This window comes from Gossypium hirsutum, chromosome D01 (genome assembly GCF_007990345.1).
Source record: "Gossypium hirsutum isolate 1008001.06 chromosome D01, Gossypium_hirsutum_v2.1, whole genome shotgun sequence".
Classification (NCBI taxonomy): Eukaryota; Viridiplantae; Streptophyta; class Magnoliopsida; order Malvales; family Malvaceae; genus Gossypium; species Gossypium hirsutum.
In genome coordinates, this window is record NC_053437.1 from 52,893,836 (window position 1) to 52,918,929 (window position 25,094).

Below are 25,094 nucleotides of genomic sequence, written 5' to 3' on the forward strand. Positions count from 1 at the left end.
TTGGTTAGGGGTGTTTATCATCCCTTTTTTTATCCATTTAAAACTAAAAAATGTCTCTAGTCAAAATTGGTCCAAGTCAACATATAAATTTGTTTCCCACAATTCATCATACTAAAGTAACCTCTTTCAAAGGCTCATGTTAATTCCAAATATCAAATTTATTATCCAAATAACATTTACATTATAAAATTCTTAAGAAATCAACAAAATACTCTTGTATAGCAAAATTATCATTTAGCCTCTTTTTGAATCTTTTTACAATATTTAATATAAATCTATGGAGGGTGAAAATTACATCGTTTCCCTTTGCTCAATAAAACTGAAAATTTTACAATTTAATCCCTGCACTTTTCAATCTTTCCAATTTTAACCTCAAAAGTGATTTTCATCATGCCAATGCATATTTAAATATATGCTTATGCTAAATCATCATTAATAATTGGTTGTTCCCAGTTTGATTAAATTTACACTTTAGTTATTAAACTTTCCAAAATTTGCGATTTGGTCATTTTTCATGTTTTCACTTCTAAAATTCTTTTAATGGATTTTTTCCTTCTCAATTATCAATTTTTCTTCCATAAGATTCTTTTATTCAACTCATTTTCCAAAATTTCTTGTTTATTTACTATATATGCAACCGCAATAGTGTCACTCGTCATATAAAAAATGTTGGGATGTTACACTAAATTTCTTGTGAGATTACACACATAAGTTGAAACAGAAAAAAAATATGAATTTTATTAGAAAACCTTAAAGCAACATTGGTTTTCAAATTAAATATGGATTTCATTTAAAAAGTGTCGTTGTGTTGAAAAGTTTGCATGATGAATATCATTTGTTTCTTATGTACAGAAGAAAATCTATAGAACTAATAACTGCTCTTCAGCCTCAGCAATCTTTCTTGATTCCTAAATTCTCTGATCTCATTGAACATTTAGAACCTCAGGCAACATTTTCTTTTCTTTTTAATGAAAGCTATAAGAAAAAGAGGTACAACTTTCAAAATAAAAGTTGTTACAACAATATTTATGGTGCTATTTTTAGTTATTAAAATTTAAATTTAATTATGATTTAAACTCTAATTTACAATAGCTTTATAATTATTAAAAGTAAAAAGATAATTAATGTTAACAATTTTATCTTGAAAAAATGTAAAAGAGATAATTTTACAAGTGTTATGAATATTTTATTAAGTGAATGTTCATCAAAATCTAGATATGTTTTGATACTTTAAATTCTAGTAGTCATTAGAAGTAGAGTTTTATTTCATTTATACTTCTTATGCCTATAAATAGAGACTTTGGAGAAGTATCGTAAATATTCTGATTGATCAAAAAAATACACTCTCTTTTTTGCTCTCCTATTTTCTTTATTCTTTAGTTTTTGTCTTTTTATTTTATAACACGTTATCAGCACGATTCTCTTTTATTTTATAATGCAGTCACTCTAAATCTGTTGCTCAAGTTGTTGTCGATTCCTTTCTAGAGCTATTGCAATTTCAGTCTTCAATTAAGGCCTTCGCACTATGGGTAATCATTTTCTAAAGTAATTTATATAATCCTTGCGTGGGTGATGGCGATGATGCTAAAGATCTTTAGGCATATTTTACTATGATTTATTTAGTATATCATGTTTGTTATAATTGGAGACTAATCATGACAACACGAATAGATAGATTTTGATTTGAAATCCATGTATGTGCATTTAGAAGTCTGTCCAACTAGATTTGTTGCATTCCCCGAAACGAATGCAAACATAAAGAAAATAAAAAGATATAATCATGGACCACTAAAAGTGGGAACATAGTAATAAATAAGAGAACAATGAGAGTTCTCAAGATAATTATTCAAGGGTTAAAGATAACTTATGTTATCAATGTGATATGAAAGATTATTGGCTACATATATGGCGTAAGCTCAAATATTTTGTTTTTGTTAATATTCTTTGAGGAATTATATAAGAATGTAGTAATAAATTCTATCATTGCAGATAGAAAATATTTATCTTATTTGGTACTGAAACAAATAAATATTATTTCAATATTTGATAGTACAAAATTAGTTGAAAGCTCTACAAGAGCTAATATATCAGCATCTAAAAAGCACAAAATTCGTGGTGGTTAATGCATTAGTTTTAAGAGATATTCATTATAACGGATATCATGTTGAGATTGTGAATAAATAAAATATTATATTTCATATGAATCACTATTGCTATAAATATCTATTTTGAAATGATGAAAAAAAAGGGAGGATTAAGTTATTGATTTGATTTGAAGATTTTGGCATACTCCCTGAAGCGAATATTGCATATAATTGTTTGGAAATTATATTTATTTTGTTAACTTAGTGGCATTACAAACTTCACATTGATTTATACATTTCCAGTAGTAAATGCCACAATAATACTATATGTGGATATAAATTACAAGGAATGATAGTAAAATTATCAATTTGTCACAATTTATATTGACATTATTAGTACAATTGAAATGCATGTTAAAGTAAACAAGAAGTTTACTGATACAAATGCATTTGCTATTTGATGTGACCAGTTAGACATTCTTGGATCATGTATGATGCGAAAATTAATTGAGAATTCACATGGGCATTCATTAAAGAACCAGAAGATTCTTTAATTTAAAGAATTCTCATTTGTTGCTTGTTCTCAATGAAAATTGCTTATTAGAAACTCACTAGCCAAAGTTGAGATTTAATGTCTTGTATTTCTAAAACGAATATGGGCTCATTCATCCACCATGTGCATAGTTTTAATATTATATGATTTTGGTAGATGCATCTACAAAATAATCACATATGTGTTATCAACTTGCAACCTGTCATTTGCAAGATTGCTTGTTTAAATAATTAATTTCATATTATGCAATTAAGACAATTCATCTTGCTAATACTGATGAGTTTATATCTCAATCTTTTATTGATTGTTGTATATGAGTTTGAAAAAAATTCATAAAAGCTTGTTATTTATGCGCATAATGGTTTAGAGAAATTATTGATTGAACGCATTTGATTAATATCTAAACTATTACTTATGAGAAATAAACTTCCTATTTTAACATGAGATTATGTTGATTTATGTGTTGTATGCATCAAGTCAATAAGTTATAAATACTCCCCATTACAATTGGTTTTTAATCAAGAGTTAAATATTTCTCATCTTTGAATTTTTGTATGTTCGTATATGTTCCAATTGCTCCACTACAACGCACAAAGATGAGTGAATCCTCAAAGAAAGTTGGGAATATATATTAATTACAAGTCTCCTTGTATTGTTTGATGTTTTGAATGTATTGGAGATTCAATTATGACATGATTTGTGATTACTATTTTGATTCGATAGTTTTCCTGACATTAGGGGGAGAGAAATAATAACTTGTAATGAGTTAGGGGGGAGAGTAATTTGAACCAAAAGTTCAATAAGGATAACTCATTACAAGTTCCAAATATGAAAATTCTCATAAAAGAAAATAATAAATCTAGATGGTCATATGGTGAAGGCGGTGCTCCAAAAGAGGCCCAAGACATAACTAATAAGTAAAACTTCAGAAGAGATTCAGGTACCTGAAATTGAAGATTAAAATAGTGAAAATAAGATATCTCAATAAGTTATGTCAATTAGAGAAAATGTGGAATCGATAATAAAACTGGTCGACAATGATTTTGCATGCAATAGTATTGTTGAAATAATGAAATAAAAGGAGAATCTTGGATAAATCCATTGAGAAATATAGATATGGAATAGATTGGTCAAAATAGAAAGACATAACTCAAATTCGTGGAGTTTTTAGACCAGCAGTCCAAATATCTAAAGGTATAAAGAGTGAGGATACAAATGAAGTAGTTTTACAAAAACTCAATAAAATATGAAGTTCTTCGCTAAGCTCGAGATTGATTATGAAAAGATATAATATTATTTTTTGGTGGATACAATAACCTTCAGACATATTATTAAACTGGCAATTCATAAAAGATTTAACTTGCATCTAATGGTTGTTGTTACAACTTTTTATGAATCACTATATAGTAAAGTTTATATTAAGATCCCTGAAGGATTTAGAATGCTAGAAGTATATTGGAATTCTTGGAAAATTGTTCATTTATATAAATTGAAATAATTTGAACATATGTGGTAAATTTGACTTAGTGAATAGTAGTTGAATGAGGATTATAAAATGATCCAAAATACCTATTTGTGTTTTTATAAAAGAATCATGATTAAAATTTTGCTATGATTATTATTGAAACTCCTAAAGAGATCAAAATATATTTCTTCAAATTTTCCCTCACTCATGACTTTCAAAAGAATGGTGATATAAATGCTCATTTGAAAAGCTAGTATTCAAGATTGAATACATAGAATATGAGAAATTATGTGATGTTTTAATAAGGGGGAGTAAATACGCGTTGTACTCTTTCTCCCTTAACCGAGGTTTTGTCCCAGTGGGTTTTCATGGTAATATTTTTAATGAGGCAGCAACATTATACGTATTATCGATATGTGTACTTTTTTTTCTTCACTAGCATTTTTTCCTATAGGATTTTTATCTTAATAAGATTTTAATGAGACACATTATTTACATATGGACATTCAATGGGGTATTATTAATATTTTATTAAGTGGATGTCCATCAAGATCTAGATAAGTTTTTATATACTTTACATTTTAATAGTCATTAGAAGTAGAGTTCTGTTTCATTTAAATTCTTATGTCTTTTTATTTTATAACAACAGGTAAATAATTTTATTCAGATTATCCTTTTTTTAATGTGATAATTATTTTTAAAAATGTTTATGTTAAAATAAATATTTAAGTTAAATTAGATGGATAAATTATTCAATTATTATTTTTATTTAATTTATCTAAATTTTAAAAAATCTAATGAATAGATAAATCATGTCATTTTCTTTTAAAATATGATAATTGATTATAGAATTTGTATGTTTAAATTAAAATTAGATAATAATATAAATAATAAATAAATATTTAAATAAAACTAAATGGATAAATTATCTAATTAATTTTTATTTAATTAATATTTATCTAAAAAAGAAAAAGAAATAGATGCGACACTTGTTGCAAATTTAGTGTATACCTTATTTAGATTTTACATACTTGTTTCATTTATTTGTGATGCATAGGTTAGTTGCATGTATAAATAAAAAATTGATTGAGATCATAAATTTTATATAAATATATAAATACATTAAATATAATATTTATAGTACCGGACATCTGAATAAACTTAAGTAATTGTCATCAAATGGTATATTTTAACTTAATTGTGATTATATTTAATTTACTTTTTTTTTTACTTTAAACGATTGGTATATTTTAAATTAATTATGATTATATTTATAGGAATAAAATATTCCAAAATGTCAAAACAAGCATAATTTTTTTTTCAAAATTTAGATAATAATTTAGAATTTATTTAATAAAATTTATGGGTTTTAACTAAAATATATTAAATTAATTGTTTTTAAAATCTAATAGATTTAAAAAAAATTAAATAACATTAAAATAATAATAAAAGTAAGAATTAACGTTTCATTCAAATTATATTAAATTGAATTACAAAAGCATATTATTATAGCATAACAAATAAATAAATTTAATTCTACGAATAATTATTTTAGTTGGGATACGCCTTGAATGTTAAGAGAAGAAAAGCAATCTTTTAATTAAAAAAAAAACCTTGAAACTCTAATTGCATATATTTAAGCGTAAATAAACTTTTGTATTAATTTTGAAATTTTTAATCTGATGAATAATAAACATTAAATAAAAAAATCGTACATATTTATTTTTATATTATTACATTGTATATTTTTATATTATTTATTTTCAATATTTTTCTAAATTAATGAAATTCCAATAACCTAAATTAGTTTTAAATGATTATTTATCCAATAAGTCATGAACATCAATTACAAGTACTAATATTTTAAATTGATGATTAGCATTTTAAAATCTCCAAATTTATCCGCCAAACATAGCCTATTATTATTATTATTATTATTATTATTATTATTATTATTATTATTATTATTATTACTATTATTATTTAGCCAATCTAATTTTAATCTAAAAAAATGAATTTCTCTACCTTTTTTATTTAATAATTGAAGTCCAACTAATAACACAATAAGAAAATTAATAATTGGATTATGTGACATTTTTAAAATTTTAAAAAAGTTAAATAAACAAATAAAAAAGTTAAATCTAGAATTTCCTTTTTCTTTTTTTTTAATAAAAAATGCTACATAATATATTACAACAACAGTGCTTTAATAATGCTATCAAAAGAGTAGAGAGATCTAGGATCAATCTAGGAATTTTAGAAACTAAATTTGAAATGAGTAAAGTGTAGAAAGACGGAATGCAGATCAACTTAAAAATAAAAGGAGACCTAAAAAAAATTAAATTAACAAACAAAAAAAAAAGGACAGATGTAGTGTACCTAGACTGATAAAAGCAAAAGACAAATTTCAGAGGAAAAAGAAATTGGAATATATATATATTATATCTTAGTTTTGTCTATTAACTACCACAAATTGCAACATGCTCAATGTTTTACTTGAAACTGGCGAATTTTGCCTTCAAAAGTATGGACCCTACATCCTCTGCGACTTCTAAAAGTACAATCGCTAGAAATGTACATCCATGATTGTGTAGAATAAATAAAAGAATGACTACCATATATATCCATGATGCAATTGTGGCATCAGATAAGATGTCCAGAGGATTGAAGATCACACGCTTCCTTATAAAACGGTTCCGAGTAGCCATATATGCAGGAGAAGACAATAGGCAATGAGGCCTAGCCTTGCTCTGGGACGACTGCTTAGAACCTGACCACCGGATACCCTGCACCAATTAAAAACATATGTATGATCATTACAAATTATTCAAATACATGGTAAGCATTAAGAAAGCACTTGATAATTCGCTCTTAAGAAAAGAAAATTTCCCTTTTCAATATGATAATTTGGGTAGAGGATTTTACCAGATTCCATCGACTCGATCTGCAATCAACTTTCCTTGTTTTGGGATGAGACCCGATGTGTTGAGGGAGTTGAACGAACGACCTGTCAAAAAGAGAAACGACCGTATGCTTAAGTTTTGCAAGTTAGAGGCTTGTACAAATAAGAAGTTATTTTTCTAAGAAAGAAAAAAATTGTAGAATGCCAACATTTCTGCTTATCAGTTTCCTTGCTGTTGATCAAGCGGTCAGCTTCTGAGTCAATATTAAGTGCAAGATGGTCAGTTGATCCTTTTCGCATGGTTCTGACATGGGCAGCTAAGGGCGCAGAAGATATTGGGTTCTTTCCAAATGATCCCTGCAGAAGCATCAATGAAGTAAATTAGAATTAGTAAGAGCAGAGTTTTTCTTTTCAATGTCTTTGTAAAGTTAAGCAGTCTACTGAAAGTACAATATGTTACATGATTACATGCATTGAAAAGTCTATAACTAACACCCAACTTTTTTTTCTATTCATCACTGCTATATTTGTCATCACAACCACAAAATAATTCAATCATTTTCCACACTATTTCATCAAACATGTCTGCGCAATGATTTCCTTGATTCACCTGCCTCCATATTCACACGCAATTTCAATGGGAATTCTCAAATCCTCATCTACAGTTATGATATAGTAATCTCAACAAAAAAAGATAGAATATCCAAGCATCACTTGAAAATGTTCTAATAATTTGAATATATATAATATGAAGGATCAATGATTAGGCTCATGAAAAATTCAATATTACGGTCACCATACAGCCATAGAAGTTTTAGGTCAGAGAACTATATCTGTCAAAGCAATGGTACTGCAATAATGAAGCACATTCATTAACAAAAAAGTTGATCTATTGCATTGATCTAGAACTAAAGAACCATCAATCCGTTTAAATTTGAACCTGTCACTAAGAGAAAATCAGAGGTCTATTTAAACTGCCACGCATATAGTAAATCTTCTAAACAAAATTATCCTATACAATTTACTCAAATCAAGCCTAACTCTTTATGTTATACACATGATTTAAAAGCTTCTTAGACAGTTAGATCCGCACAAAATTTAAGTCGGAATAAAAACTCAAATGCTAATTTAACAAAATGTATCAAACCATAAAGTTCATGGTGACAAGGTAAGTTAATAAAATTGAATTAACTATATAGATGCAGAAGGTGTAAAAGAAAATTATTTACCAGATCTTCAATTTCAGATATTTCAGACCCAGTGGATGCAGAAGGTGCTTCAAAGATGCTCCTTTCCTGGACAACCTCAGGTGGAACAGTCCTACCCTGTATAGAATCTTCAAGTAACTTAACCTTAGTTGACAATTCATTCACGACCTTTTGGCTTCCAGCCAACTTGGTACCAAGTTCCTCTGCTTTGGATTTTGAAGTTTTGGCCTCCAACAGGAATGCATTAACCTGCTTTTCTAGAACAGGCAAAAGCACTTTCATACCAACAGAAATTTGGCCTCCAATGAACTCCTTTCCTCCCAACACAACAATAATCTTTTCCAAACCAAATGTAACCTCAGACAGCTCCATTTTCATATGTTCCAAGTCTGGCTTGTTTCTAACATGTGTTTCAATTTCTCCTTTAAGATGCTGAATTTCAAAATTCTGTCTTGAAAGTGTAGACTGCAGTTCTTCCTTTTCATTAGAGAGCAAATTTATTCGATTCTGCAAATCAGTTAAACTACCAATAACAGAAAACAGTTTCTTAACATCAGCAGAGATATGGGGCTCCAGGTCTTCAGACTCCACAAGAGGAATTTCAATCCCACTTAACATTTCCATCAAAGTTCTTAATTGAGATGCTGACAACAGAGGCTCCTCAGCTTCTGCAACAATAAAAATTCAACTTAATAAAGATTATTGACAATTAAACATCAAGTGCACAAGAGTAACGAAGTGCGAGGGGAAACATTTACCTTTTACTTTCATTAACAAACTATTGTACGATGACAAAAGTTCTGCCTCCTTTTCCTTCCATCTGTCTTCTTTGGCTTGATAATCCTCTATCTTAAGCCTCATTTCTCTGCATGAACCTTCCAATCCTTCTACATCACTCTCCAACTTGAAAACCCTGCTTTGAGATTCATCTCTTTGTTCAATTGTTTTCTGCAACTCTATTTCTATATTCTTTTTACCAGTTTCCATCTCGTTTTTCTCTCCAGCAAGTTGAGCCAAATCATTTTTCACTGTATTCAATGCGTCTTCAAGTAATTTCATAGTTGCTCGGGCCTCTGCTAACTTGCCAGCCAGGATGCTAGCCTCTTCCTTCACTTCCCTCAACTCTTGTTCAGTCTGTTTCTTGGCAGTCTGACAATCATAAATATACTCAGAAAGCAAGTTCAGCTTCTGTACAGGCTCTAGAAATGCTGAGTCAACTGGAATAACAATGCAATTAATAGATTCAACTACCGTATGCAATCTTCTATTGCTCTCAAACAATAACTTTTCAAGTTGATCCTTCTCCTCTTTCATAGATGCAAGGTTGCTCTCCAACTTCAGGCTGCGGTCTAAATCAGCAGACAAAGAACTGATCTGCTCCCCGCACTCAGCAAATCTAGATTCCTCCTGTTGTAACTCAAGCCTCAACTTCTCAATTTCTGACATTTTTTCCTCCATAAGAACTTTCAATTTTTCCCGATCTTGAACCAATCCCTTCCCTTTCTTGACTGCCATTGATAACTTCTCCTTCAACAGACCAGATTTCTCCTCTGATTGTTCAAGACCTTTTTGCAGAACATCTTTCTCCTCCTTCAATGCAAAAAGTTCCTGAGAAGTTACTTTGAACTGATTTGACAGATCATTCAGTTGTGACCTCACCAACATATCTTCTTCCAGAATTTCCTCACAAAGCATCAACTCCAGACCCCTAACATACAAAAGACTTTGAAAATTTTCAAAATGATCTTTATCCACAAAAGGAGTCTCCAAAGATGCACTTCGTTCCTTTATCTTCTCTAAGCACCTATATATTAGCCCGGGTAGATTAGAAGAAGCCTCTTCAGTCCCTTCTTGTTCACCTATCACTATTCCAGAACCCTCTACCAACAACTGGACCATCTGGTCTTTCTCTAATGAAAGTTGATGGACCTTCTCAACTACTTTTTCATATTTACTTGTGAGATCGTCCAACTCCTTTTGAACATATTCTTGTTTAAAGGATTCCTTATGCTTGATCATACTTTTTACCTCATCCTCTATGGCCTGTAATTTTTTTAACAGGGTTGCTATTGACTCATCTAGGAAGCTTGAAAAGCCCTCAAACCTATCTGCAAGGATTTTGTTTCGCATCTGAAACCCTTCAGTAACTCTTCTAAAACATAAAGAAACATCAACAGCATTTATTGCATTTGCTTCATCATTCTCCATTTCAATGTTTAAAGTATTATCAATATCATCAGAAAATTGTCTCAGCAGGCTAGCAATATCCTGTGAAAATTGGAAGAGAAATTTAGTAACAAAGTCTTCACTCATTCAGGAAATTGTGGAAAAATGGTGATTCAATGTCCAGAAGGCAACAAGCTAAATGAAAATGTGAAGTTTGACATCACCTCACTGAATGGGTAACCTTGCTGCAGTTTCAAATCCTTGTCAAACAAATACTCCCTTACATTTTTAATGGTAAGATCCATATCTTTAAGGCGCTCCGTATTCCTGTCAAAGCATTGTCTCATTGTAGACAACAAACTTTGGTCTTTGGCAAGCATTTGAAGATTGTTGAGATGACCAATCAACTCCATTGATCTGCTTGCTAAGTTGCCACTGCTTCCAGCCAACTCTTCCATGCATACGTTCAGTTTGGAATTAAGAGTTGACACCTCCTGATCAGCAGTTCTTTTTTCACCTAGAAGTGCAGAAAAGTCATTTTCTGCCTTAGCCAACACATTGTCCGGCAATTTTATGGTTATGCCAGCATCTTTCAGCTGGCTAGTGTGTGTATCAGTTTCATTTTTTAGTTTCTTCAGCTCATTGTCCAAGTTGGTTATTTCCACTTGTGCATTGTTATTTTGTTCAGTTAGTGAAGCAACAGTCTTCTCTGCCAGAGAAAGTGCATTTTCAAGTGTAGTTATAGTGTTATATGCCTCTGCGAGTCTGCTGGTCTGAATAGCAATTTCCTCTCTCATTTTCTCCACTTCCATATCTGAAGCAGATTTGTTACCTTGGACATCCTCTTTCTCAGTGATAAGCACTGAAGTTTTATTTTCTGCCTGTGACAACGCCTCTTCAAGTGACTTTCTAGCGTCGCAAGCCTTTTCAAGTAAACGAGCTTCTTCAATTGTTTTCTGCAACTCTATTTCTATATGTTTTTTATCAAATTCCATCTCCTTCTTCTCTTCAGCAAGTTGAGACAAATCATTTTTCACAACAGCCAATGCATCTTCAAGTAATTTCATAGTTTCTTGGGCCTGGGCTAACTTGCCAGCCAGGTTACTAGACTCTTCCTTCACTTCCATCAACTCTTGTTCAGTCTGTGTATTGGCAGTCCGACAATCACCAAAATACCCAGCAAGCAAGTCCAGCTTCTCTACAGGCTCTAGAAATTCTGAGTCAACCGGAATAACAATGCGATCAATAGATTCAACTACCCTTTGCAATATGCTATTGCTCTCAGTTAGGAACTTCTCAAGTTGATCCCTTTCTTCTTTCATAGCTACAAGGTTGCTCTCCAACTTCGGTACACGCTCTAAATCAGCAGACAAAGTATTGATCTGATCCCTGCACTCAGCAACTCTAGATTCTTCCTGTTGTATCTCAAGCCTCAGCTTCTCAATTTCTGACTTCTTTTCCTCCAGAAGAATTTTTAAGTTGTCCCGGTCTTGAACCAGTCCCTTTCCTTTCTTAACTGCCATTGTTAACTTCTCCCTCACCAGACCAGCTTTCTCCTCTGATCGTTCAAGATCTTTTTGCAGAACATCTTTCTCCTCCTTCAATGAAAAAAGTTCCTGAGAAGTTACTCTGAACTGATTTGACAGATCATTCAGTTGTGACCACACCAGCATATCTTCTTCTAGGATTTCCTTACAAAGCATCAACTCCAGATCCCTAACATACAAAAGACTTTGGTATTTTTCAAACAGTTCTGCATCCACAAAAGGAGTCTCCACAGATGGACTTGTTTGTTCCTTTAGCTTCTCTAAGCACCTATCTATTAACACGGGTAGATTAGAAGAAGTCTCTTCGATCACTTCTTGATCTCCCATCACTTTTCCAGAACCCTCTACCAACAACCGAAACATCTGATCTTTCTCTGATGAAAGTTGATGGACCTTCCCAACTATATTTTCATATTTATTTGTGAGATCATCCAACTCCTTTTGGATTTTATCCTTCTCAGTTAGTTCTGCTGCAAGTGAATCGCTTAAATGATCCTTGTCCAATGATATCTGTTCTGCCTTTGCAACAATTTCATCGTTTTTAATTCTGAGGTGATCTAATTCTTCCATAATGTAGTCCTTCTCTTGTTGTACAGCCGAACGTAAAGCACTCAATTTATCTATCTCATCACTTGCAGTTTCCTTTGTTCTGGACATTTCATTTTGCAACATATTTATATCATCTTTAGCCCGGTAAAAAGATTCCTTAAGCCAAGCCAAGCGAGAACCTAAATCAGAAAAGGAGACGTTTTCTGGTAAATCAATTGCACAAATGGAATCTTTCAATCTACAGAAGTCCAAGGAAGCACCCTTCAATTCATTTCTTTCATTAGCAAGCCATCTAGCTCTTCCAACAATATCCACTGATTGGAGTTCCTCAGGTACATCAAGATGCGACAGGATGTGTTCAAATGTCTCAACAATCAAGGTCTTTTGCGAGAGTAATTCTTGCAATGATGCAACCAAGTTTTCACTTTTCACCAATTCAACGTTGTGTGATTCAGCAGCCTCTAGGGCACTAGTCTTCTCTTGCAATTCAGCCAGACATTTATCAAGCTCACTTGCTTTATCAGCCAGAGACTGCTTCAGAGCATCCCGCTGCTGAACCAATGACTTCCCTTTTGTCACGGCCAAATTCAGCTTTTCTTTAGTATTAGCACACTTCATCTTTTCCTCTTCACACTCAGCCTTTGTTTTTCCAAGCTCCGAATTCAGTGTATTCACTGTCACTTTCTCATTTTCAACTTGTTCAACAAATTTCCTATTTTCATCTTCCAAAAGGCCTATTTTTTCAACCAGCAGTGCTTCCTTCCTCCTCAACTCAAATAACTCATCACGGACCGCAACAAATAGAGTCCCAAACTCCTGCACACCAAAATCATACTCAGCCTTTGTCAAACACTGCCTAAGTTGATTAACTTCAAAAAGAAATTGGTTATACTTCTCGATTAATGCCAACATGCTTTTCTCAACAAGGTCAACCTGTTCCCCACTGGAATGACCCATAACATCTCCTTGATTAACAACTGACGCAAGAGCAGCCAAAATCCTCTCCATCGTAACCTCATACTGCCGGTTCTTCTCTGTAAAAACCTCCTTCCCAGCTTCAGCTACAGAACTTATATCCCTTGCATTCAACCTTTCAATCTCTTGATCCTTCATATGAATCTCCCTTGAGAGCACCTCCATTTCTTCCTGCACACACAAAACCCTAAATAACATTTTGAAAACATAAAAATCATTGATCAATAATATCTAGACAAATCTACGAAACCTTGTATTTGACCTCAAGTCTCTCTTTTTCGTCAACTGCCTGCTCCAGCAAAGCTCGCAGGTGCTCCATTTCATTGACGAAGTGATTACTATCATTATTATCCGTTTCATCAAACAGCCTAGCTACTGCATTCCGTTTTCCCTCCGAAACGGCGACGTTTGGACTTACAGCGGGCATTCCACCTTCCTTATTATCATTATTCAACTCATCTGGAGCATCCACAAACAGATCTTCTCTGCTATCAACATGGGAAAGCTCTACCTAAATTGATTAAAAAATTCGTAATTAAAAAATAAATATTACATTAAAGTTTTTTCCTATACAATGACCAAAAAAAATTAAAAACCTGAGATTTCAATTGAACCTGATTAGTCGAAGATTGAGGATAAATAGGTCGATTATCAACAGTTCCAGAATTTTCCAAATCGTGAAATTCAGACATTTTCTATTTTCTCCTGATCATATAAATTTATAATAATAAATGAGTGTTCCTTCGTCAAGAATCAAATATGAAAGAAAAATCCAACGCCAAGGATTGAATAAATAAATACCTAGAAATCAAGGTGTTAATGGATTAGACCAGGATTTAAATCATAAGGTAGATTGATGCGCTGATGAGATTCGGATTGAGCTTCGATTCCAAGGAGAACTTTATCATATATCTCTTTTGTTTATGATATTGTTTTGATTCTTGGCCTTTCTCTGTCTATTTTCATTGGTGAAAACGTATGACGACGAGGTTCGCTCCAATTATGCAAACGGCTAGTCTCGCCATTGTCAAAGATTAAATTCCAAAAAATATCCGACCTCAATTCAGTCATATTTTAAAATAAAAATACATCTAACGGTAATTTCAACTCCAAAATCTTTACAACTCATCCTACCCGTATTTTACATTTTTGGGTCTAAGCAAAAATAATAAAATGAGATTTTAAATTCCTTAAAAATTGAAAAAAAAATTTAACTCCTTTAAAAGTTGGTAAAAAAATATTTTGGGCCCCTTAAAATCAAAAAAAAATTATGGCCCCTTAAGAACTGAAAAATAATATTTTAGACTCTTTTAACTTTGGGCCCTGAATGGCCGCACCTCCAAACGACTCTAGGATCAGACCTAACATCAATTAATATATTTTCTAAAAAAATTATAGGTAAAAAAACCCTTAAAATTTTTTAAAATATAAATTAATTCCTCCAACTTAATTCACTCCAATTGATCCATTGTTGAAATGGGTTCGAGTATGTTGAAGTGCATTATTCTCTTATTTAAAATTTGAGAGGGACTATATAAAAAAACAGATATGATAAAAAGATTAATGTTAAAAAAATTTATTATAATCAATTGACGGACTAATCAAGTAGAGACACATGACATCCACCAATTTAATATTTCATTTTTCTAATAAAAAATCATAAGAAATTATTAATATTGTAAAATATTAAAAATTTATATAAACTTTCATTTTTCTAATAAAAAATCATAAGAAATTATTAATATTGTAAAATATTAAAAATTTATATAAACTTTGCTTTAAAATTTATATAAGCTTATAAAAATATAAAACTTATAAAAAATTTAATATATTATAAAAATTAAAAAATTAAAAAACCAAACATATTAAAATATTTTAAAAATTTATAAAAACTTATAAATATTTTAAAAAATTATAAGAAATTCAAGTAAATTATAAATAATTTATAAAAAATAAAAAAGTCACTTATTACCTCCTTATTTTAGAAAATAAACCCCTGAAACCATAATGAACATGTTACATAAGACCAACCATTAAATAATGTAAATAGTCATTAAATCATTGGGATCATTTTTATACAAAATCAAATGTTTTCAATCTTCCACAAATAAAATGACAAATGTAGATCCCTCTCCTTTTTATTAATAATTGATTATTTTTAATTTTTAATTCTTATTTCCAACTTTTAAGTACAAAACAGTAACTTGAACCTCGAAAAGTTGAAATTTTTATGTTAAGTATTTTATGCTATAAAGTATTTTTGGAATGGTTAGATACTATAAAACCAAAAAATTTCATTATCCAACTGTTAATAATATTAGCATATGTTAGCAAAAAATATTTTGACGACTATTCTCCTTATCTAACGGTTAGCTAGATGCCATGTGTTCATTCAATTTAGGTGTTTAGTTTTCAAAATAAGAAACCAATAAGCAATTATTTTTTATAATTTATACATATTAATATTTTATAAAAAAATTCAAAAATTTTATAACTTTTTATAACTCATTATAATTTTTTATAATTTTTTTATGATTTTTTTCTAAGTTTTATAATTTTTCATATTTTTAATATTTTTATTATATTTTTTAGGATTTCTAATAAGTTTTTATAATGTTCCTAATTTTTTATGATTTTTTATAAGCTTTTATAAATTTTATTTATGTTTTTCTTAAAAAATTATAGGTTTATATAAATTTAATTTTTTTTAATAACTTTTTAAATAATTTATCATAAGTTTTTGTGTTTTTTTATAATTTTTATAGCATTTGTGCTTTTTTATAAGTTTTTGTATTTTTTATAATTTTGTAAAAATAATTTTTTTATCATTTTTATAAATTTTTAATATTTTAATATTTATGATTTTTATAAATTTTTAATGATTTTTCTTAGAAAAGTAAATAATTAAATCAAGGGATGTCGCGTGTTGCCTTTTGATTGTTTATTAGTTGATTTTAACCGTCAACATTGTAAAAGATGGAAATCTTTATCAAAAGGACTTAATTTATTTTTTTGTTACTAACAAAGACTCAATTGAGTGTGAATGAAATTGAGGATCCTAATTGATTCTTTTTATTTTTTTATTAAGGACTTTTTAAACATATAACCCTTTAGAAAATAAAACAAATATCTAAACTAGAATTGAAAGAAAAATGTTAAGATTTTTACTTTTGTAATTTTTATAATTTTTATAAGTTTATATAATTTTTATAATATTTTATAAATTTTATAAATTTTTTATATTTATATTTTTATAATTTTTTTCAATGATATTTCTAAAAAAAATGAATGATTAAATCAAGGGTTGCCACATGTTGCCTTTTGATTGGTCCATTAGCTAATTTTAGCGATCAACGTGGTCAAAGATGAAAATAGATAATGAAGGGCCTTAATATTTTTTTTTTTGTTAATGAAAAAAGCTCAATTGAATGTGAATTAAATCGAGAGGCCTAATTGACATGTTCATGGGCTAAGCTATTTTGGCTTGGCAGTTTATGATAACTAATTTGATGAATTCCTAAAACAAATCTGACACTTTGGTCAAATATCATATGATTCCTTTTATGAGCTACTTTTTCGAGATTGAGGATAATGGGGTCAAACTGGACCAGAACACACAAAGCGAGATTTTGTTCAAAAGTTTGTTGAATGATTTTGCTAGCTTTAAGGCCGTATGTAACCTCAGAGACAAGCAGTTTATGTTTACACAACTAATAAAGGAATTCCAATCCTATGAGTTGGTGCTCAATGGCGATAAACCTGTCCGCAAAAGCATAAGCTAACTTAGTAGTTTCCTCTTTCTCTAAAGGGAAGGGAAAAACAAACTAAGAGAAATAAAGCTAAGTCCTCTAGGCCACAAAAAGAGGATAAGAAGAGAACTAGGAAGCCTAAAGACTTATCAAAGTCTAAGTGTTTCTTCTGCAGTAAGAAAAGACACTCCAAGGCCAATTACAAATTTACTACCCACAAAGGATAAAGATATGAAACTCTTAATGATTGAAACTTGGTTAGTGGAAGATTCAATAGACCATTGGGTCATTGATTCTGAAGCTACCAACTATGTTTGTTTTTCTTTACAAGGGTTCAAGGAAATGAAAGATCTTAGAGCTTAAAACTTTTCGAAGCGAACCAAAGATGAGACAAGAGTTGCGACTGAAGCAATAAGAGATGTAAATTGTTATTTTGATAGTTTTAGGAAAATTGTTTTTGTAATAGTCCATTTTTCAATGCTAACGGAAATAGTGGTTTTGAGACCACAAATTTTGATGAATGAGTCCGTAGATATACTTAATTAATATTTATGAGTTATGTAACACCCCTAACCCGTATCCGTTACCAAATTAGGGTTACAAGGCATTACCGAACAAACATAGTTCAGCACGGTCATTTATTAAAAATGCAAGCACAAAATAATTTAATCTTCTTTTCAAAATTTTTTTCGAACTCAATTAATAACCAACCTCTTACTCCTACAAGTCAAATTCGTATATTAAACCATATCAACCCATAACACACGACATATTATTTATTAGCATATAAGACAATAGCTAACATTACAACATGGCCAAATATACTTTTGATACTACTAATTTATGCACAATTCTCCAGAATAACAATAGCTATTTTTAAGCTCAATTGTCGAACCAAACATACCAAATTGAGCTAATTATACTATTTTGAGGCTAATTATACCAAATTCAATTTACGCCAAAATTTCATAATCACAAACAATTCATTTCTCATTTATTCGGCTAGCAAATTAGCCTCAAAATTCATACCAATTCCACCATTCAATATTAAGCTAATTATACTATTTCATAACCTAATACAAACATTAATATGTCACTCTATAACTATATATATAACCAACAAAACATACCTAAAACATAATCATTATTTACCATTTAAAATCATACCTAGATAACCAACCAATCAATCATAGAACATATTCATTCTTTGCCATCATAAACCACACCTAAATAAACAATACACAATCAGTATAAATATTCGTCATATAATCTATAGGAACATACACCATGAGTAAAAAAAACTACATCCAATATCATTTACCTCATTACTCAAGCCGAATTATATGACCATCCACACAAGATATACCATATAACATACTTCCAAAATAAGCTAATTGCATGACCGATTTATACATCATACTTAACATTACTTTCAAGCCATTTCGCATGGCCATATATATATACCATTCAAAACAAAGCATATCGAAAATAGCTTATACATCATTTACAAGCCAACTCACATGGCTAATTTCATATCTCAAAACATATCCTATTGACACTAGCCTATACATGCCATATACCATATATACACAACTTAAAAGTACCAAGTAGATGGTTGGATAGTGTGACGTAGTCTCTGACGATTCCCGAATTCGAGCTAGCCTTGAATTTACTATAAAACACAGGAAAAACAAACAAGGTAAGTGTCGAAACCATTTTTTTGAAAACAAAAAAAAATTAGGTTGTCGACTTTTTAAAAAAAACAAAAAATTGGGAGTCGCCACCAATCTTTTATTGAGGTGTGATTGGATCACCTAAAAAACGGCTTTGGTCTACGAGTTTTAAAAAACGGATCCGGGAGTCAGTTACGTTCGAGGAAGGATTAGCACCCTCGTAACGCCCAAAATTGGTACCTAGTCAATCAATTAGTATCTTAAGGTCGAGAATTTGGAAAATATAATCTTTAAAAAACTTAAAACGTTGCATATTAAGACCCTTTTCAATTCAGAGAAGCAAAAATGCCACACCCAATACGTTAGGGCACAACATTCTAATTTCCCCCAAAATGAATTAGGTCAGAATAAAACTAAAAGAACATCCACTCATCCAAGATTTAAGAAATCACACCCAATACGTTAGGGCACGATCCCTTTAGAATCCTAAACTTGGAATATTTCCTTTACTTTAAAAGAACTTCCACTTATCCAAGATTTAAGAAATCACACCCAATACGTTAGGGCACAATTCCTTTAGAATCTCAAACTCGGAACATTTCCTTCATGATTTTTTTTAAAAAAAAAATCCTCATTTCGAGAAATCAATGCGTCACATCCAATACGTTAGGACACAACGTGTTGAATTCCCAATAATGAGTTTATTTTGAATTAAAGAATATCCATTTTGAAAGAGTTTGATTTTTTTTTAAAATTGAGTAAAACATGTAATGTTAAATTGAACGTATCCATAATTGTTACAAAACAAGTACCATAATAAATACATCAATGGTGTAATAACATGAATAGTAAACAAATAAAATTAATGTAAAGGCAAAAATAACTAATGACATATAAAATATCACATAAATATGCAAAATAGATAAAAACAATAATGTAATAAAAATAGCGAACGAAGAAAACAAACAGAATAAATAAAGAATAGAAAGTTTATAATATATATTGAAATTATAAGGAATAAGAGGCATATACATGAATTTACATGTAGAATTCTAGATTATAAAGTTTATATAAAATATACAATGTATTTTAAAAAATATATACATATAAATTATGTGTTTAAAAAAATAAATAGGTATTTAGGCGTTTTTAGAAATAAAATAAAATATATATATGCGTGTTTATTGATATAAAAGAATATTTGTTTTTAAAAAACTAAATATATACATATACGTAAAAATATATAAAAATAATAATAATAATTGTCATAAAAATAAAATATATATATATATAAAAACATTCGTTAAAAATATGTACATAAAACAGCAAATATATTGAAAAAAATATATTAGAAATACTGATTTTAAGAAAAAATATGAAAAAAGGACTAAATTGGTTAGCAAGTAAAAGAACAGGGGTGAATCCGTAAATAAATAAAGTCTGGAGGACCAAATTGAACGCACGAATTACATAGAGGGGCTAGAAGGGCAATTTTTCCTTCTCCTCTAAAACGGTGTCGTTCAAGAAGGGTTAAATTGAAATTAGAATAAATGACAGGGCGAATTTAAAAAAAATAAAAACTTAATTGCAATAGTATTAAAAGGCGGAGGGGCTAAAAGTGCAATTTTCCCCTCCGCGTAAAAACACGCGGATCCTGGGTCTAGGTCGGGTCGACGTACGGATCCTCCCCCCAAAACGGTGCAGTTTTGATTGGCCTATTTAAGCCAAATTTAAGTAAAAAAAATTCATTTCAAAACATTTTTAAAAAAAAACAAAAACCCTTTTTTAAAAACTCTCTCAACCTTTCTGTCCTTAGGTGATTGACCGATCATCGGACAATCATCGGCCGGTCACCGGCCACCGTGCCGGCCGCCGATCCCCAGCGCCGGCACCACCGTCTGCGGTGGCCGAAAAAAAGTCCTCTTTTTAATCCTCTCAACCCCCTTTACCCAAATATGGGCTTAAAACCTTCAAAATAGAGGCAGAGACACCTCAAGAACTCGAGAAACCTTTCGGTTTCTGACCGTCTACCCTCGGAAACGGCTACCTCGGAGGCACACGGCGATTTAAACGCAGGTGGTTTCTTTCCTTCCCTTATCTATTTACTTGTATATCTATAATAATAAAAACAACAATAAATAAAAAAAACTACAAGTAACAACCTTTTGACTCGCTTGTTTCTCTATTCTGTTGCAAAAAAAATAAAGCTTTTTATTGATTTCCAGAATCGGCCCGTTTACAGTATTATTATGGCTTTTTATAGCCGCATGGAAATACAAGAAATAGAAATGGGAAATCTTCTTGATTTGATTTGGTTTGATTTGATTTTTGTTTCCCTTCTTGTGCTCGCAGGTATAGATCGTGAAGATTTGGGGGTGAGGCAAAGCTCTACTGCGGCGCTGTTGAAATTAGAAACCCTAGGGTTTCATCCGTTTTGGGCCATTGTAATTTGGGCCACCACTTGTTTTTGGTTTGGGCCTTGTAGCCCGTTTTGTACTTGGACACTATGACTGTTTTTTATCTACAAAAGGGACGGGTGAAATTTAGGTATTACAGTAAGCTACAAAGCTTAGTAAGTTCATACTAAATATACTCAACAATTCATAAAACACAAATCATCAATTTGAAAAAATTAGTGTATAATTCATGATAATATCAAGCCTTCCATAAGCTTATTCATATACTTGTATGCAAAGTTTTAACCTTTTCTATTTGAACTTCATACTTACATGTACATACCTGTACAAATTCATAACGAATTCATACCTTATCGTAACACTATTGAAGACTCAATGTTTCACACACTAAATACCATCGCATAGCCGAAGCTATTATAATCCCGCATACTAAGTGCCTTACATAGCCGAAGCTATCTCAATCTTGCACACTAAGTGCCATATATAGCCGAAGCTATTCCCAATCGCACACTAAGTGCTAAACATAGTCGATTAATCGTCAAACATGACCGTATTCTCGTGTATACAATTTATGCAATACTAAAGCATTAAAATCATAATTTTAACAATGTTTATCACGGACGAACTTACCTGGGATGCTAAAACGGTGACTCGAGTCGTTTAGTCGATAACTTTAGTTTTCTCCCGATCTAGGTCTGAATTCTGCTTTTCTTGATCTATATAATATTAAATTCAGCTTATTCAATCACTAATGTAATCAATTTAATCAAAAACACACATTTGGACATGTTTACACTTTTGCCCCCAAAGTTTTACATTTTTACAATTTAGTCCCTATTTCACAAATACACAAAATTCATGAAATTTAATACCTTCCTAAGCTAGTCGAATTTTCCTAGTGCACATATCAGCCCATATTTATCATTTATTCACACATTTAACCACACATTTTTACATTTTCACAAATAAATCCCTATTTGACATTTTTGTCAAAAATCACTTAACAAAATATGATAATCTATCAACAAATATCCATTTTTCATCATCAAACATTTAAAAGCTTAAACATTCATCAATGACACTTCACAGAAACATTGACAACTTCAAAAATTAAGGCATGGACTAGCTAGAATACAAAACAAGAATCTTAAAAACGTAAAAAAAATCATCAAAAACTGAACTCAAAACACCTACCAATTAAGCTCCCAATTGATCGAACCCTAAAATGAACTAAATGTTTTCTTCTTCCAACATATTCGGCCAAAGAAAGATGAAATGAAGCTTAGTTTTGGTTTTGTTTTAATTTAATTAAATTTAAATAACAAATTACTTAATTAACCTTAATGAAATAACATTAAATATATATAATGGTTGTCCATAAATGTCCACTTACACAAATAATGGTCTAATATCAGCATAAGGACCTTTGGTTTAATAAATCATAGCAATTAAACACATTTAACATATAGAATGCCACTTTTGCATTTTACGCGATTAAGTCTTTTTTCTCAAATTAAGCTATTAAACAATAAAATTAAATCACGAAACTTTCACACATATATAATCACATGCTATAAACACCAAAAATAATATTAAAATAATTTTCTAACCTTGGATTTGTGGTTCTGAAACCACTATTCTGATTTAGCTAAAACTGGGCTGTTACAAGTTAAATATAGTATATAGTGAATCTTGATTCAATAGATTTTATTAATTGGTCAGTTAGTCAAGCTACAAGCGGTGCGTACTGAAAGTCAAGTAATTTTGGAAAATAAGGTTTTGACCTTGTTTTTGTAAATCAAGCTCGTGAATATTTTTAGAAAATATTTACGAAGCTGTTATATAGGTGAATTAAAGTTTGGTCCAAAAAATTTAGTGATTGGATGATTAATTAAGAAAAACAAACTAAATTATAAAAATAGTAAAAGTTAATTGGTATTGATTTTTATCAGTTAAAAAGCTAAATTAATTAATGTTAAGGGTTTTAAGTTGCAAATTACCCTATAAGTATATGGTCTATTCCAAATTTTATAATTCAAAATTTAATTAAATTAAGTTAAAATAATATAATAAATGTTAAAAACATAAAACAAAAGAAACTATCATCAAATTTGCTCACCACCACTGAATTTTAAAATCCAAAAATGCCACTGAAGGAGCTTTGTATATATATTGTATCTAAGGCCAAAATTGAATTCATATGTGAATATATTAGTAGGCTAAGGCCAAATAGGGTAATGAAATTGGGATTAAATAATCATAATGATACCTTCGACAAGAGCCTTGAAGATATACTACTAAAGTCAATGACTAAAATGTTATAAAGGGGAAAGTTGAGCCTAAAGGATTAGTAATATAAAATGAATCTGATTAAAACCTTAACATGTGATATGGTACTTAACACTTATGTGTCTTTTGGTTGTATGGGATGGTTTTCGTGTATCAGAGTCATTTCCTTAGTCTCTACTATGGGCTAATTGAACAAAAATCTTGATAATAACACGCGGTTATGGCTATAAATTGACAATGTGTTCTAACAAAAAGGTTGAACTATGAGTTATAAGTTATAAAATTAAGTTGAAATTCAAGTTATTTTGATGTAATTATTCAAACTTTATCCCATTGCTTCATGTTAATGTATTTTGTATTTGTATTTTGAGTTTAAATGAGTTTTAATATTGATATTTAATGTTTTGGGACATATGAAAATGATATGGTTATGCTTAGATATGATTTTAAGTGTTTTTCAGTCAAATTTTTAGCTATAAGGGCCCAAGGTTCAATACCCTTATCAAAGGTTTTGCGCCCTATTTGACAAAATGATTCCTATAATACCACAAGAATCTAGGTTCAGACACCCAATGCTTTAGTACAAATACCTAGGGTCCTAATAGTACTACTGCAATGTTTTGTGGACAATGAGCCTTCCAAGGTTCATATATGGTCCCGGGCACTTCTGAACACCCAAAAAGCATTCCTAAATGGTTTTAAAATTTTAAAGCCTACAAAATGTGCCATATTGTTTCTATGGTATTATTCAAATTCCTTGAAGTTTTAATTTACAGTAAAATCTTACAGACCTCCATCAGGAAGACCTCGATTTAAGTCGATAAACTTCAAACTTTTATGTGTTAAACGGGTCCTAAAATGTGTTTAATGACCCAAAATGATTTCAAATGTTATTTTATTCTTTCTTAAATGTTGAGAATTGTCTTAAATAAATTTTATATGGTTACCAAATGGTGTTTTATTTAGAAGAAAACTTTGATTTAATGTTTGAAAGTGCTCTAGTAGCAACTCCTATTGGTGTTGTACGTCAGGACGATTGAGGGGTGTTATATATATTTTAATTTTAATTATAAATTATGCCACCTAATATTCAATGTGTCATTTTACAATTAAATTAAATAGTTTTAGTAATGGAAGGACTTAATTAATATAAATTTGATAGTTTAATGTAATTAAATACTTTTAAATTTGAAGACTAATTTAGAACGAAGATCATAAGGAATGTGGAGTGCAATTAACTCTTTTAGAAAAATAATTTTTTATACTAAAAATAATTATTTGATAAATAAAGGCTAATCACTTAGCGTCAAACATTAAAAAACTGAGAAACATTTATGATCATTCAAAGGAAAAACCAAAAATAAAGATCGCTAAACCACAAACTCCTATTAACACTTAGAAATTTACGTTCTCCTAAAACCAATGAGACTCCATACAAGACCGCTTCCACATATACTATCTTAAGAAGGAAAGATATGTATAAATCTCTGAAAACACACAAACTTAAACAAAAAAAC

General features: G+C 30.2%; 1 protein-coding gene across 2 annotated transcripts; it reads right to left on the minus strand.

Annotated features, from left to right (window-relative positions):
• Positions 1 to 6,525: 6,525 nt before the first annotated feature.
• On the minus strand, positions 6,526 to 14,503 carry LOC107922559 (protein MLP1). 2 transcript variants are annotated; one of them, XM_041087395.1, is made up of 9 exons: positions 14,251 to 14,503; positions 14,064 to 14,154; positions 13,700 to 13,960; positions 10,603 to 13,620; positions 8,971 to 10,480; positions 8,234 to 8,880; positions 7,214 to 7,361; positions 7,028 to 7,109; positions 6,526 to 6,888 (listed from the first exon to the last, which is right to left on the minus strand). In XM_041087395.1, exons 2-9 carry the CDS (start codon positions 14,139 to 14,141, stop codon positions 6,786 to 6,788), a joined length of 5,847 nt encoding a protein of 1,948 aa, XP_040943329.1. In that variant the 5' UTR covers positions 14,142 to 14,154; positions 14,251 to 14,503; the 3' UTR covers positions 6,526 to 6,785. The 2 variants fall into 2 exon arrangements, with proteins under 2 accessions (XP_040943329.1, XP_040943330.1); XM_041087396.1 differs by having other exon boundaries at positions 13,712 to 13,960; positions 14,251 to 14,486.
• Between the last annotated feature and the right edge of the window lie 10,591 nt (positions 14,504 to 25,094).